The sequence below is a fragment of the Anopheles coustani genome, chromosome 2 (assembly GCF_943734705.1).
Source record: "Anopheles coustani chromosome 2, idAnoCousDA_361_x.2, whole genome shotgun sequence".
Taxonomy (NCBI): Eukaryota; Metazoa; Arthropoda; class Insecta; order Diptera; family Culicidae; genus Anopheles; species Anopheles coustani.
In genome coordinates, this window is record NC_071289.1 from 7,496,314 (window position 1) to 7,511,264 (window position 14,951).

Genomic DNA, 14,951 nt, shown 5'->3' on the forward strand with positions numbered 1-14,951 from the left:
AAGCATCGGACGAAAGTTTCCGATTCCCCTGGCAGTGTTGAGAAGGAAGGGTTTATAAGTTGTCTGTGTATTATGTTCGTCTTGAGGCTTGCCTCGTTCGGAACGCATATTGATCTTACACCTTCTTTACTTAGCTGCTGCATGCTTGCTGATCCTGTGTCATTAAACCTGTGTTGCTATTTTCCTTCTGGTTTTGTAACTCCCTATTCCCTTTTAACTGCGCTGTACAGGTTCTATGTAGTTCAGTAGATAAGGTTTTAAATATACCTTTCATATATGCGTAGTGTATATATGCCGTAGTTAAATATTTCTCATTAACCTATCGATTCCAACTTATCTTCCCCTCCCCAAGTTCTGTTTCCCTAGTTTCATCTCTTATTATCAGCAGGTACATGTGTATTATTCTTTAAAAACGTCTCTATTATGTTCTGTTCTCGTTGCTTTGCCCCTTCCAATTATGATACAAGTAGTCACGTTAGTAGGATATACACCGCATGCCACCATGTGCCGCACGGCTGTACCTCCTAGTACCTCGCTCGCATGCATTACGATGGAGAACGAAATCCCCGGAACTAAATAAACGACTCATCACGGCGTGAAACAATTGAAATCAACTGATCGTTTGAAACTAATCGTTCGCCGTTTTCAAAGGAAATGCAAATCTGATACTATATAAAACAAAAACGTCAATAAACAGACGCCGTGTGTTGCGTGTTGTAATGACATTTTGTAAACGAAAAAAAAACGAAAGATAAACCAAACATATTATAATCAACTATTCGTTAATATTTCCTATTACCCTATTCCCTTCCTCGGCTAAGTATATACTTCTCATATATTAATTAATGTCTGTGTACTGCGATTTGTGTTGAGTTACGTGAGCAAGATTCTGGTTTTGGGGCCTATTACTTTGTTGGTTTGTTTGTCCCATCGGTTTCGGCAAAAAGTATGTTCCATATGTACTCAAACAAATCTATATTTAATGACACTTGTGGTGATTATAGTTTTCATGCTTGATCGACTCCGAAGGCGTCGGGCCGGTCGAAACAAACGCTGACGGGCGAATCGAACCGTCCGACCCTCGAAAGTCAAAGGCCACCCGTCGCTCCTTTGAATCGTATTTTACGATCGCAAAGAGCAACTCGTGGCAGGTACTGCGCGTCGCGATGAGCGTGTCCTGTTACAAAGAACCGTCCAGTGTTCGTCATTGCTACAAGTCTTGTACGTGCTGTCTGTCGATGTTTCCATTCGTAGGCGCTGGAAAGCTTTCTTTTCGCTATTTCATTCGCAGTTGCTTGAATATTGTTTGTTTTTATTATGAGTTCAATGAAAGGGGGGGATACGTTTCGAAATAGTAAGATAGTGTGGTGAGGGAAGAGGTAAAGAATGATGATAGAGAAAAAATATAATTTAGATAATTAATAGTGAACATGTGCGTGTATGCATCTATCCATAATTTTCTCGCTAACAGAAGTCCATCCAGGAAGGAAAGAAGTCCATCCAGGAGGAAATATCAGACTAACAGTACGTTAGGCCTGTAAAAGTTCAAGAATATTCATTGTAATCAGATCGTTTATCAATCCATTTTCAATTGCAGGTGGAAATCGGGTGGATTACGTAGAACGTACGTAAATACAACCCAGCGCAACTAGTTGCTACTGTCCACCACTTGAAATCGTGGTGTCACTTCATTCTGCCAACCGTACTCTCTAGGAAGAAGCAATCCCTGCGATCCCACCTTCTTCTATTTTTCGCTGCGGCGATTCCTTACGGGTCGCACAGTTTATGGCGTTTTCCACTGTGCTCCCATTACCACCCCCATGCCTACCTTTTCTTAGAGAAAATTATGTTCGAATTTCCCAGCGTCTGGGGATTGTACCATAAGTGCAGCTGTTGATGTTTGATGTAATAGCTGGTCGATGTAGGCTCGCTGGCGGCTGGTTGGCTGGCTCGTAGTAGTTGCGTGTATCAGTGTATCTCTCTTTGGATGGCCTTCAAAGAAAAAAGGGCTCTGCGGCGGTATGGCTACTACACACGACGAATTGGTGCAACAATTATTATCGCTTATGAATTATAGGAACAACAACGGACCAACAAACGGGTCCACCCGCGCGCTGCGGCTGCGGTGTCGGACTTCGCTGTGCGGTGGAGTGGAAGGAGGGCATCAAGTTCGGTGACTACGACGACGGCTCCCGGACCCGAGCACCCGCTTAGCTGTGCAGCTGGCTCGGCAGGAACGCCGTCTGCTGCTTGTGCTCCCGGGCGATATGCCTCCGGACGGTGTTGTTGCGGGTGAACGTCCGACTGCAGTACGGGCATGGCACGCGGATGCCCTGATGCCGCTGGCGGATGTGGGCGCGCAGGTTCGTCTCGTAGCCGTACTGCCGGTCGCACAGTGGACACTGGAGCTTCTTGCCTGGAACGTAAACGATGCCTTCAATCAGTGCACTCTTATCCGTGACCCTGGGAGACCCGCGAGCGCCTGATGACCTACCATCTCCCGTCGTTTCCCGCGGTGCACTGATCATTCCCAGCATGTCGACCGACGGTATCGATCCTTCCAGACCACCTTTCACGTTGATAAAACCGACCGGTGTCGTTGGGGTGGACGGCGCCGAAGACCTCAGCGGAGACTGGATGGGTCGCATTTCCAACTTTACTCGTAAATCTTCCGCACCAGCCTGAAAATCGAGCTCAGTTTAGTCACAAGTTCGATGAAGGGAAAGCAGTTGTCTTACCTCATTTCCCTCTCGACATTCGTGCTTGACTTTGTCCGCAATTGAGCCGTTGTGATCGTTGCGTTCGTCCCGGTCCATTGTGTTCGACGATACCGGTCCATTTCCGTGGCCATGGTGGGTTGTGCTGGGACTGTGATTTTCATAGCGACTAAGGAGGGAAAACCGGAAACGAAAGCGTTCATCGCACGTTCGATATCACGTGTGTGTGACTTCCCAAACTTACTTCGACTGTTGAGGTGAATCCCGATCCGTGTGTATGGTATCCGCTTCCGTGGGGGTTGCCGAGGAGCCGCTGCTGGACGGTCGATAGTTTTTGCTGCCACTCACCGGGCTGCCATTGCCTGCGCTCGCCTTGCCGTCCCGCAGCACACTGTCCCGTGTCGCTTCCTGGTGTTCGTAGAACGGACTTCGCAGCGGTCGTTTCCTGTCATACGGTGGCATGTAGGCCGCTGGTTGCAGGTACGGTGAGAAGCTAGAGGCCGGTGTACTTCCTCCGCCACTACCTCCCCCACCATCACTACCACCACCGCCGGCACCACCTCCTGCACTACCACCACCTCCTCCGGCAGCGCCACTTCCAGCGCCCTCATTGCGATCGCTTCCACCACGTCCGCTTCCGACGCCCGCACCGCCTCCACTGCTGCCCCGATCCGATGCACTTCCGACGCCTCCACTGCCCACGCTACTGTTCGCCCCGTTACCTCCACAGCTCGCACTGCCCACCACACTGTCGCTTTCCCGCTTGACCGGTCGGTTGATCGACTCCAGCGAGGACGACAGGCTGTTACGCTGCTGTCGTCGGGTGGCGGGCGATGGCAGATCGTTCGGTGGATTGTGGAACGGCGATTGCGATGGCTGACCGGCGTTGGCACTCGCGAAACGGCCATGTTCCGTGGTGAGACCCTTAACCTGCGGCGAGCGAGAACATTACATTTATCTATCTCCTCTTTTCCGACCGTGGAATATAGAACACCATTGACTTACCTGCAGGTTCTCGGCCGCTTTGAGAAAGCTTTCCAGCGCTTTCTGCGATACGTGCACCTCGCCCTTGTACATGAACTCGAGCAGGGCGTGCATGTTATCGGCGGAGGTGGCCTCCAGCATCACGCAGATCTGTCCCGTGCCGACCGGGGCCCGTTCGAACAGGTCGGCAAAGTTTTTCGAGCATGCCGCCAGGATGACCTTGTGTGCATTGAATACCGTTCCTACGAAAGGGGATGAGAAGATGACGATGTGTCACATTAGTAACAGTTTAGTATGCACTGGACAAAATGTTATGTCAAAACCTTATACATATACTTCAACTTAGTCATTTCGAAAGCATCTGGAAAATAATGAAGTCAACTTCTAGGGTGGGGGGAGAAAGAAATTTATTACAGCTGCAACATGACCATCGTTGCGATACCCGGCACATGTGTTTCTTTTAGCGCTCCCTTTTTTCTTAGTTTTCCCCTACAAACAGCTTGCATTGCAGTGGGAGCGAAAAAGAAGGGAAATTCACACCCAATCCGACCCCTGGTCTTCCCGACCCAAACATCCCGGGGCCAGGCTGACTGATTGACCTATTTTTGAGTGTGTCTAATCACATACACACACACACAAACACACCCTCACACCCTCGATAGTGCTCTATCGTGCGTTCTGCGAAGTTTTACAACCCAACCACAACACGCGCATCCATTGACCACACGCAGCAGCAAATGCGACTCGAGGACGCGCTCGATACAAGATTGTTGCATGGTTTAATGTTGTGGTTCCACGAAAGAAGAGCGAAAACAACCTTCCCAGCAGCCGGCAACATCATCTTGGCTTGGGAGACCGCGCATAGCGCACCACCGGGAGGAAGAGAACGAAATCTGCTCCAACATTGTACTATAAATAAGACTGGCCAGAAGGCAGCTCCACCCGAAAGAAGACCAAAAAAATCTCTAATGCACTGCACCACCACCGTTTGATAATGGTTTCACGCGCGAACAACGTCGTTTTTTTTTTTCGAGGGGCCGAGGGAAGCAACAGTTATTGATGGCGTAGTGGTAGAATGCACCCGATTTCCGACCTAATTCTTACACTTTTTTTTGAACCTCCTCTTTCCTCCCGCTTGGGTGCGCGCTGCTTGTTCCGCGGGCAGGGGGGCAACCCAAAATTCCTCCACCATTGGAAGACCTTGAAATTGAGCGCCCCCCAATGCGATAGGGGCTATGACATCATCATCAACATCATCAACAGCACCGTCAACTGGCTCCGTTGCAGCGGGCAATTCAAACCAGCCCGAGTGTGTGTGTGTGTTTGTTTGTGAAACTGATAAACATGGACCCTCCGTAAACCGACGCTTATTTGCTCAAATATGCGATGTGGCGCCTGCTGGAACTCAAACCCTAAAGGCAGCATATATTTTTCCTGTTTTCTTTGCACTGCTTCACCGAAGAAGTGCGACAGCGAAAGATTCATTTCCGGCACAGAAACGTCCACCACGTGTGCGGTTGATAGAATGTGTGAACCATACGGTTGCAATAAAATGAAAATTTGAAAAAAAACGGCGCAACATAAACTTCACTTCCTAAAGATCGCACTTCCCGCACACGCTGTGGTGAGTCATCATGTCTCCAAGAGGGTATCTTTTTCTCTACATTTCTAGCGATGGCAAATCCTTCTAGTTTGGGTGGCATTTTTACTTCGACATTCTACACTATACTCGGCAGTTAAGTATGTTCCAGTATTATATCTTCTTCTATACATTTTTGATTCCCATTCCTTCTGATCTATGGGCGACACACATTTGGTAATTCGTCCTGTTGCCTCTCCGATGTTGATGTTTACAGCATCATGCTGCCGCTTAGCATAAGTAGATCTTCTTCTCGTTCCGCGGTTCGCAAAACCGTTCGTTCGCCGTAGAAAGTGGAGTTTTTTTTGTGAAATTTTATTCACCAGAGGTTTTTGAACAGTCAAGGCTAATGCTAAAGACCGGATGTGGTGCTGGTGGTTACCAGTTGATTTGGAAAAAAATCACAGAGAGGAGAGGGCGAGCAACATCGTTTGATAAGAAGACAATGTTGCAAAGAGTGAAGTAAGATCTAATGGACAGGAAGATAATGTGAAAGATGTTTGATTTCATTCTGATTCGGAATTTCAAATGCGTTAGATTTTGATTATAAAGAAATCTTACACTACTTAATTTAACTTAAATAAAATATTCAGCAACTTATAAAACAAAATCGAAACCATACCCCGAACCGAACCGTAAGAGAAACAAGCATTGCATCATCTACTGTCGGATGCATTTATAGACTTTTCCACTGCAAGTGCATCGTTAAAACTTCCTTCTTCCCAACCTTGCCTCTCTACATCAAACAGTTGTAAAAGTCCGTCCCGATTTGCGTCACATTGAGAACGCGTTCTGCGAAACACCCAACTTGAAGCCGTGAAGAAAAAGATTAAAAACAATCTTGGACGATCGTTAACAAAAAAAAAAACAACTCTCCTAACATACGCGTGTTTACATTGTGAACCGATGCACGCAAGCGAGGCGTTGGTGAAATTGATGCAACTTGTTAAACACACCTCCTTTCCAACCCCCAAAATTCTCCACCCTCCCGTTTTCGGGGGAAAGGAAGCAAAGCATACCAATACCAAACCACTCACGGGGGTTTGTTTTGGTGAGTTCCACCAAGGGGAAGAGAAAAAAAAGAGGGAAAATATTGAACAGAAATTAAAAAACAGAGTCCGCCAACCGATGCGAGTGCGACTGCAAACACTCCACACCAAATGCGCAACATCTTCCCCGAGCGATGCGAGATTACGACCCGGGGAAAAGGCAACGCAACGCCGATATGCTGCGGCCGAAGGGGCTCGTCGGCGAGGGGCAGCAGTGCAGTGCGTGGCGTCAACGGATCGTTTGCTATTGCTGCACCGAGAAGCCGACTCCCGAAAATGACCGAAAGTAGGTCACGCACATTGCCCAGCGTCGTCTTGTGCGTGTGTCCCAGAAAAGAACATCCCGTGTCTCAGCCAATCAGTGAGGGTTAGTTCTTTGCTCGAAGGTTTTTTTTGTATGCATTGACGATATTTTTTCATAATTTTCGTAATTTTTCTACAATTGTTTAATACTTTATAGTTGTTATAATAATTTTGTATGACACCGTATCGCAGACATAGGTCGAACATTTTCTTTTTTAAATTACTGTTTTACAAAAATTGTACAATTTAAATATTCTCTTGCATCCCACCATGCAATTACCCCATTCCGACACGCAACCAAGTAAGCTTTGCCCCAATTTAATGACCCTTGCGTTGCATTTCGGGCGAGCAAGCTGCGCATTCGCTCGTGCATTCGTTGCGTACATCTTTACGATGGCGACAATTTACTCTACTCGAAAAAACCGACAAGAAAACAAAAACTGTGTCACGCTAAAGATGCGCCTACGGGTTTAATGCTTGCACACGCTTCGCTCCCATTTACGCCCTTGCGTTGATGGTAAGATGGCCAAACGAACCGTTGGCCCCCTCGCACGCACGCACGCACGCACGCACGCACTCGCAGTTAAACATTAACACTCAACGTTCAAAGCGCATTAAGGGGGGAAAGAAAACATGGCCCCAGCCTCGGACGCACACGCGTGTGTGTTTGTACATTTGTCAGCTGTAGAACCGACGCGTCTTTTTGGGGAGCATGGTTTTATGTTTGCGTCCCTATCGTCCCCTCCCGGCCCGGCCGTCTCCAATCCGGCAAACGGATGGGTTGGGTTGCGTTGTGTGCGCGACACAAATGCACATTTCGGTATGGCGCAACATTAAACGGCATGAGAACGTGTGTGAACGAAAGTGGCCTGCGTAATGCACTGCAGGGTTTGCGGGTGCATGCACATCATGCCCCTCTCCCCCCCCCTCCCCCCCCCCCCCCCCTTTCGTCCGGCTAGACGAGAAGAACATTTTTTACTGCGTTGCTTCATTCATCCCGCCCGAAAGAGATTGGGGCCGAGTTCGGGTTCTTTCCGAGCTTCCGAGTCGAAGACGTCGCAATACTGCAAGAAATCAGGGTAAAAAGTAGGTCACTAAATCCGACGCCTAAGACGGGAGGGATCAAGCCAAGATTGCATGCTCGTGGACGTTCTTAGAAATCCATTGCAATAGAATGTTACAATGGGAATTTACAAAAATATATCAACGAGTGTTTGTTTAACTGAATTCAAAGCTACGTTTCAAACTTCAACATGTTTAATAATTCCTCTTCATATCGGTGCCACTTGCCGTAATTTGTTTTGTGTGATTTGTATTACTAACACAATAAATAAGAACATGATTTTCCTTACAAGTCAATCAAAAACTTATTACGTGATTAACTGAATCTTTTAGGCTCTCTCTCCCTAGTTTTCTTACTTCATAAACCGTGTCTCATTCGATACTTCATTATCATTACTCCTAGCGCTGGGATTCTTTTTTTCCGAAAGCAAATTACGCCATCATCCCGCTAATCGCGTCTCAATCTGTTCACACTTTCCACGACCTCCACACGAGGACCGTGTCCTTTTACCTCCCTCCAATCCCTCACACAACACGTTTGAGTGGGTAAAAAAGAAAGGAGCCAAAAAATAACACCCCAAACCCATAACCTCCAACAGACAGACTCGAACCACGCCGGAACCCGACGTAAGGGCAGGTCAGTTTTGTTCATAAAATTGATGCCCCGCTCTTTCGGCAACACGTAGCGTCGTGGTGGAAAGCTCAAAAGAAAAGCGCACGACAGACAACAAACCCGAAACAAAATACACACACACACAAACGCACATAAAAAGCCGAGCATAAATATATAGGAAGAACCCTTTCCTTCGTCATAACTTTAGCGACGCGGATGATTTCCATTTCTTACTTTCCCATTTTCCCTAGCCAGCAGCAGTAACAATAAAGTCGGGGGGTTGAATTGGGAGTGAGTATAATTTTTTTTTGTTATCAACAGAATCCTTCATCTTTGTTGCTTTCTCTGACGCAGATCTATTCGATATCTTTTGTTCTTTTTTTCTAGAGCAATCTTACATTAAACCTCCGGATGGAGGGTGTCCCGTTGACACCTTTTCCTTGTTCACGCGAGCGAAAAAGATAAAAATATTGCCGGTAAAAAAAATTGTCGGGTTTTGCTCGAAACCCAGGAAAGGTTTTCCACAAAAATTCGTCTGGATTCCATTTTTTTTTCATGCATCCTAATTTTTCTTACCCTTGCGGTAACTGACCACAGAAACACAACGCGCACACCATTACAAACGGCGTGTTTATTGGTTATCGTCCCATTTCCTTTTCTGGCGCGTCGCATCTCATGGAGTTTCCTCATTAATTTCATTCATCCGCGGCATGTCAACGGGGAAAAGATAATAAAACCACGAAAAACCCCACCGAGTTCCGGGGAAAGTAACCCCGAACGCCCGGACGCCAGCGGCAAAGAATTGGGTATTGTTTGATTAATTTACTTACACGAACTTCACATGCGGTCGTGGAAAACAACAACACAACAACCACGACGGAAGTTTTTCGGTGTCAGTGGGTCGAAAGGTCGTCGACGGTAGACGGTCGGCACTTGGGGGACGTGTGTTGGGGGAGCATAAAGTCCTCTTTGCGTTTGGCCGACGAAAAACGGAGCGACATTTATACGATTTTCTTTCCCTTTGCGAATGTCAATTGAGCCGGGTACATGCTGTCTTTCGACCTTCACACGGAAAAATGTATTCGGTACCGACGGCAAGACACACTGAAACCAGTTGAAATGGGGGAAATAAAAAAAAACAGCATTGAAAACAGAAGTATACACCGCTCGAGGAGCGGAAGAATAATGCCATCAGGTTAAGAGGGTCGCCAAATTCGGCTTTAACGACAATAATCGTTTCCTCCTTCGGTTCCCGTCGCCTTATTTTCATCAGACACTTCAGCCTCCCGGGCCAAGGTTATGAGCATAAAGCATCCATCCCCCAGGAAAAAGGACATGGGGAGAAGAAACGGAAATAAGATGGATATGATCCTTAGTCGTCGTCGCCTGTCGTCGTCGGTCGTCGTCTGCCTTCCTTCCCTTCCAAAATGTTGCTCCTCGCTGGAATGTTCTCACCCCACATCACTCCACTCACTCGCCCTATTATGCTCCCATTATGCTGCGGCAGTAAACAAACGTACACGATGGGGCGCAAACACACGTACAAACACACCCACACACGTAGGAAGTGGGAAGGAAAATAACCGAAACCCACCCACCAAGTATTGGGCGCCTCCATTTGGGCGCGCGAGTGGTGCTTGTGCTTTTATGTTTTTATTTTATTATCCTTCCCGCGCGGTTTTGTTTCTCCGTATTTTTTTCACCACTTCACCCCGTTTCGCTCCCGTTTTCTTCTTCCCGCCCCCGCCAGACGCGGTATTTGCTCCGACGACTTTCCCTTGAACTCCTTCCGGGCGGAATGGGTGCGCTTCGGGTTCGACCTTTTGCCAGACGCACGGTAGACGCACGCCGTTTACGGCGAAAAGGACCTGCCCTTCCAGGAACCGCCGACGCCGCCACCGCCGCCACCGCTCGCGACTGAGTGACGGAACGTTCGATAAGCCGGGTCGGCAAAGGTGGGAAAAGGTTTCGTCATCATTGTTTGGAGAAGCCACACCCAACCCGCCCGCCGCCCATGGCCAGCCATCCATCTTGTTTCATCATCTACATCTCAGCGAAAAGCGACTGAGCCTCGGGAGACAAAACCGAACCCTCTCTCCCCCACCCGACCGGCTGAAGACGACCAGCCTCCCTTCCCCTCACGGTTCGTCAAGGTCACTTCGAAGCGCGCGCGTTCTGAGCCCAAGGGATGGATTTATGAGTTTTGTTTTCACTCTCATTACAGACAGCGTAACGTGTTTGTGTCTGAGGTGGATTCTTCCGGGGGTTTTTTTTTCAAGAAGACACATCCGGATGGGAGGCATTTAAATCTCTTCACCATTGTCTCCCTTGTCAACCAAGTGTTCCACTTTAAACAAATGTTCTTGAAGGATCATGCACGAGACACTCAGCAAAAATGATTAAAAGAAAGACTTGAGTGCCTCGAAATGTATATTTTTTAAATTTTATTTTTAATCGATTTAGCTCATATGAATGCTCACAATTCACCAGAAGCCCTACCAGGATCAGAATCCATTCGGCTCGAACTAATCTGATTAGCTCAATGAATAAAATTTCCATTATACCCTCCTTCTCCCGCCCCAAGGCAATGGAAATATTAAAAATAAAAATGTTTCAATCGTACCGGCAGTCGCGTCGCGTTCCCCAAACGAACAGTTCCATAAAATAATGCTCCGTCAACATCGGATTAAAGTTTTAATTTACTTTTTTAAACCGAACCGAAACTCCTGCTGCTCCAAGCCAGGGACATTGTGAGCCGCCCGTTCGCTGATTGAGCAAATTGATTGACGTATGCTTCAAATCCTGTCCGCAAAGGCTTGGTGGAAAAAACAAAAGCAAACCCCCGTACGCGCACAGCGGGTCGCAAGCACACAATCGAAATCGCCAGTCCGGCGATGTTTTTTTTCTGCATACTCCAAAGACCATTTTTTAAAACCCTTTTTCAGACGAACCCTTCCCAACCAAACTGGCTGATTGCGATATGCGATGCGTACGGTTATACGGTACGCAAGCCGGAGTCAGCGAACTGAGGAAAATGTTTGACCCCTTCCCGGGGAGACGAAACCTATCGATCACCGACCGCCAAGCTGTTGGTCCGTTTCGCCCACACCTCCCAACCAGAGTGGGTCCCTTTTGCCGGGGAAACAATGATAAATATTTCACAAAATAGCGCACGTCGACTTCTGGTGAACGCAAAGGGAGAGATAGATTCCGGAATATACGAACCGATTCCGTTTGGTCAGGAGGTTCAAGCTCGCTCGAACAAATCATCGAGCAGACCACACACACCTACACACCCAAACCAGCAACCTCGGAGGGGGACAATCCGTTCGTTCTGCAGAGAGGGCCCCTTCCGGTGGCAAGAATTTGGCCACAGAATAACGGACGACGCCACCATGCCAATACTTTGAGAGGAACGAAACGAACGCAGGACACAAACAACAAAGATCCAAGTTTTGAAAAAAAAAAAAACGGAATGGTATCCAATCGCGGCGTTCCGATCCGGTTAGGCCCGGCGAGGAAGGAAACAAGCATCCATCGGCCGATACCTCGTCGGGTAGTGGCGCTTCTCAAGCAGATTTTCATGCATCGCTGAGTCCTACACTCTAAATCGTATTTTCCAACCCGTACTCCAATTGTCTGGAGTAGAAGCGTGGGCGTTCGGCATCCCCCCCTTTGGGCAAGTATATCCGGGCCGAGAAGCGGAAGTCCAGTCACAACTCACCAACGGCGGGCGTCGTCGTCGTCGTCGTCGTGCATGTTGTCCAACAATAAGCGGTCCCGGTCGAGGAGAGCGAGATATGGAAAAATTGGCGAACTACAGAAAAAGCGCTCCCTGGATCTAGAGGGAGGCCCTGTTTTTTTTTCTTCTCCCCTTTAGGACACACAATACGCACCCTGCCAAACACAAACGGAGCGCTTCGATTTTTCCGTTCACTTCGTTTGTTGTCGTGGCGAACGAATTCTGGTGGTCTGTTTTCGTTTCCCCGAGCGGAAGTTTCCCGGCAGAACGGGGAAGAGTTATTCGAACCCTATCGGCCAAACGGGCAAGCCTCACATTCATTCGATTTTGCACCGTACAGGTGCTTTGAGAAAGAAATAAAAAAGTTCGAATGTCGAATGCAAAACACAAAAAAAAACCTCCATTCCGCATAATGTCACCAGCTCCAAGTTCTTCGCAATTCAAAAAAACGACACACCACACCGTTTGCGATGCAAACCGAGCCGGAACAGCGCACATATAGCACTGGAAGCAAGGACAATGATACAGAAGCAACTTTTCCCCACTACAACACACACAAACATACATTTTCTGTTTACCGAACTGATGGATGTATAAGCAGGCAAATCAGCCGACCAAACAGAGAACCGGAGTCCCTAGGCTACGACTTAATTAGCCCGGCGCGATGATGCCAATGATGATGATGATGATGTTGATGAAGCAGCACCACAAACTACCCCCTTTTAATATGAGAGATTTCCCATGAGGATCGCGGACCGGGTGTGTGTAACCTGTAGGGGGTGTTTTCAAACACGGATAGACTATCCCTACTTTGTATCAATAAAATGTTGCATTTATCTAATGGATATTGATTCACTAAACAAAAAATCATTTAAAGGGGAAAGAGTTGAAAATTTGATTCTTTAACAAGATGTTTGATTCATTACTATAATTTTAGTAATAAGGACGAAATAGAATGAATGACAAATTGCGAGAATGAATAACAAACACGTCCATCATAATTTAAATTTCCCTAGCGCGAGTAAGTGAAACATAGAAAATCAATTCAAACGACCTGTCACTACTAATGGCGAAACATGCGAGGAGCACACGGTGCACAAACGGCAAGACATTTGTTACGCCCGTCCATCGCGAGTAAACTAATGAAACGATATTGATCTTCTATTACCCAGTCCAGGTCCGAGTAAGCAAACGTTGATTAATTTTCTTTCCACAGGCCAACCACTATTTACACGGCGTGCTTTTTTCTCTTCTCTCCATTTTCCTCCCTTTAATCGGTTAGTTTTGTCAGCCTTCACCGCCGATCGACCGAAACGGTAGAACACATGAGCAAACACACACGTACAACACACCCTGTGGCGCACACATGTTTTTTGTCCTTCCGTGAACAAGCAAATGTGACAATCGGAAACTGATCCCCGAACATTTGCACGTTCACGCGGTCGGTTCAAAATCAAACGCATTCGCGACGCAACGTGAAGATGAATGCAGCACAGGGTAAAATAAAAGTAAAAATCACCTTACTCATAACGAACGCAAATAGATCCCATCCCCGTTCGATCATACGGACGAAAATTGAAATTCAAATCAGTGTCCAAGCGATGACGAAGAGGCGCGTTGCACAACAATTCGGAAAGGATAACCAGATTTGGCTAGGCATGACCGTGAAAGTGGGAGCCTTTTTCTCCGTTGTGAAGAACAAGAGTCTGAACAGGATGTATCCATATTTTCAATTTCTTTTTTCTCTAATACTGGAGAGAGAAGCAGCTTTTAATGGCAACCATCGTGATGGGAATGGAAAAGACGTGAAAGAATCCATCAAAGCAGCAGGAGAAGTAAAAAAAAAAACTAAAACTTTAAATCAATTTCAATCCTTCAGGTAGAATCCTCCCCTCCTCCCCCGCGCCTCTGTTCCGGATCGGTTGCTACAGTGCGCAGATAATGTTTGGCCCCCAATTGATGGGATGGCGGAACATCGTCAACTGTATCCGTTATGCGCGCACCGATGGAAGCGGAAGGGGAAACAAAAGGAAGCACGGAAAGTGACACAGCGACGAATATCAGAGCGTTCGGAAATGGAAGTGCCTATAAATCAATATTCATTAAACACACGAGAGCAAACCCGCATGAGTGCGAAGACTGGCGGCGGCGGAAGGGGAAAACTTTTGTCGGGAAAATATGCAGAACGCTTTCGCGTTTCACATTCGGGTAGCAAGCAAATCAGAGAATCAAATGGAGGACCAGAAATGTCCTGGGGAATGGAAGATCAATAGAAAAACGATGCAGATGTCGGTGTGGTCACTGCAGGAAATCGATCGTCTCCGTTTCATCCAGTCAAAAGAAGAGGAAAGTCAGTTTTCAGATAAGTTTGAATGTTCGAAGTAAAGCAAATGTATGAACTATCGGAGAGAAAGTGCAGAAAAAGGTAAGAAAAACAGTGAGAAAAGATAGAAGTGTTCACATCGAAGAAACTAAAACTAAAAACTTTTCCGCCCCAATCCATTCGACATGCATATCGGAAAGCAGCGTTCCTGTTTGCATAGGAAATTGAATTGGAAAACACTCACAACGGAGGAAAAAAAAGCGAGGAAAACCCTCTACTGACCACGACCGATGGACATTTGGAGTAAAAAGGATGTCCGAAATGGATAACGGTAGCAAAAGAGCTCGATCAAATGAATGACAGATAGGGGCAATATACATGAAATTAGCATTTTACAAATAGTCATCAATTTCAATTTGTTCACCTCTCGCACTCGCTTGTCCTCCCCTATCGGGGGTTTTTTTTTTTGAGTTTGCCTCCTTTTCCTATCGGGGGTGGTTTGATATGACTTTCCATTTT

At 47.0% G+C, this 14,951-nt stretch overlaps 1 protein-coding gene across 1 annotated transcript in view; it reads right to left on the reverse strand.

The window, feature by feature from the left end:
• Positions 1-1,510: 1,510 nt before the first annotated feature.
• Positions 1,511-14,951, reverse strand: part of LOC131262602 (zinc finger protein chinmo) — a 46,765-nt gene continuing 33,324 nt past the window's right edge. The window contains exons 4-8 of the mRNA XM_058264645.1: positions 3,723-3,943; positions 2,962-3,647; positions 2,739-2,886; positions 2,495-2,681; positions 1,511-2,416 (exon numbers count right to left, since the gene is read on the reverse strand). Of these exons, the coding sequence (XP_058120628.1) occupies positions 2,211-2,416; positions 2,495-2,681; positions 2,739-2,886; positions 2,962-3,647; positions 3,723-3,943 (1,448 nt within the window). The 3' untranslated portion in view covers positions 1,511-2,210. The remainder of the gene's footprint in view (positions 2,417-2,494; positions 2,682-2,738; positions 2,887-2,961; positions 3,648-3,722; positions 3,944-14,951) is intronic.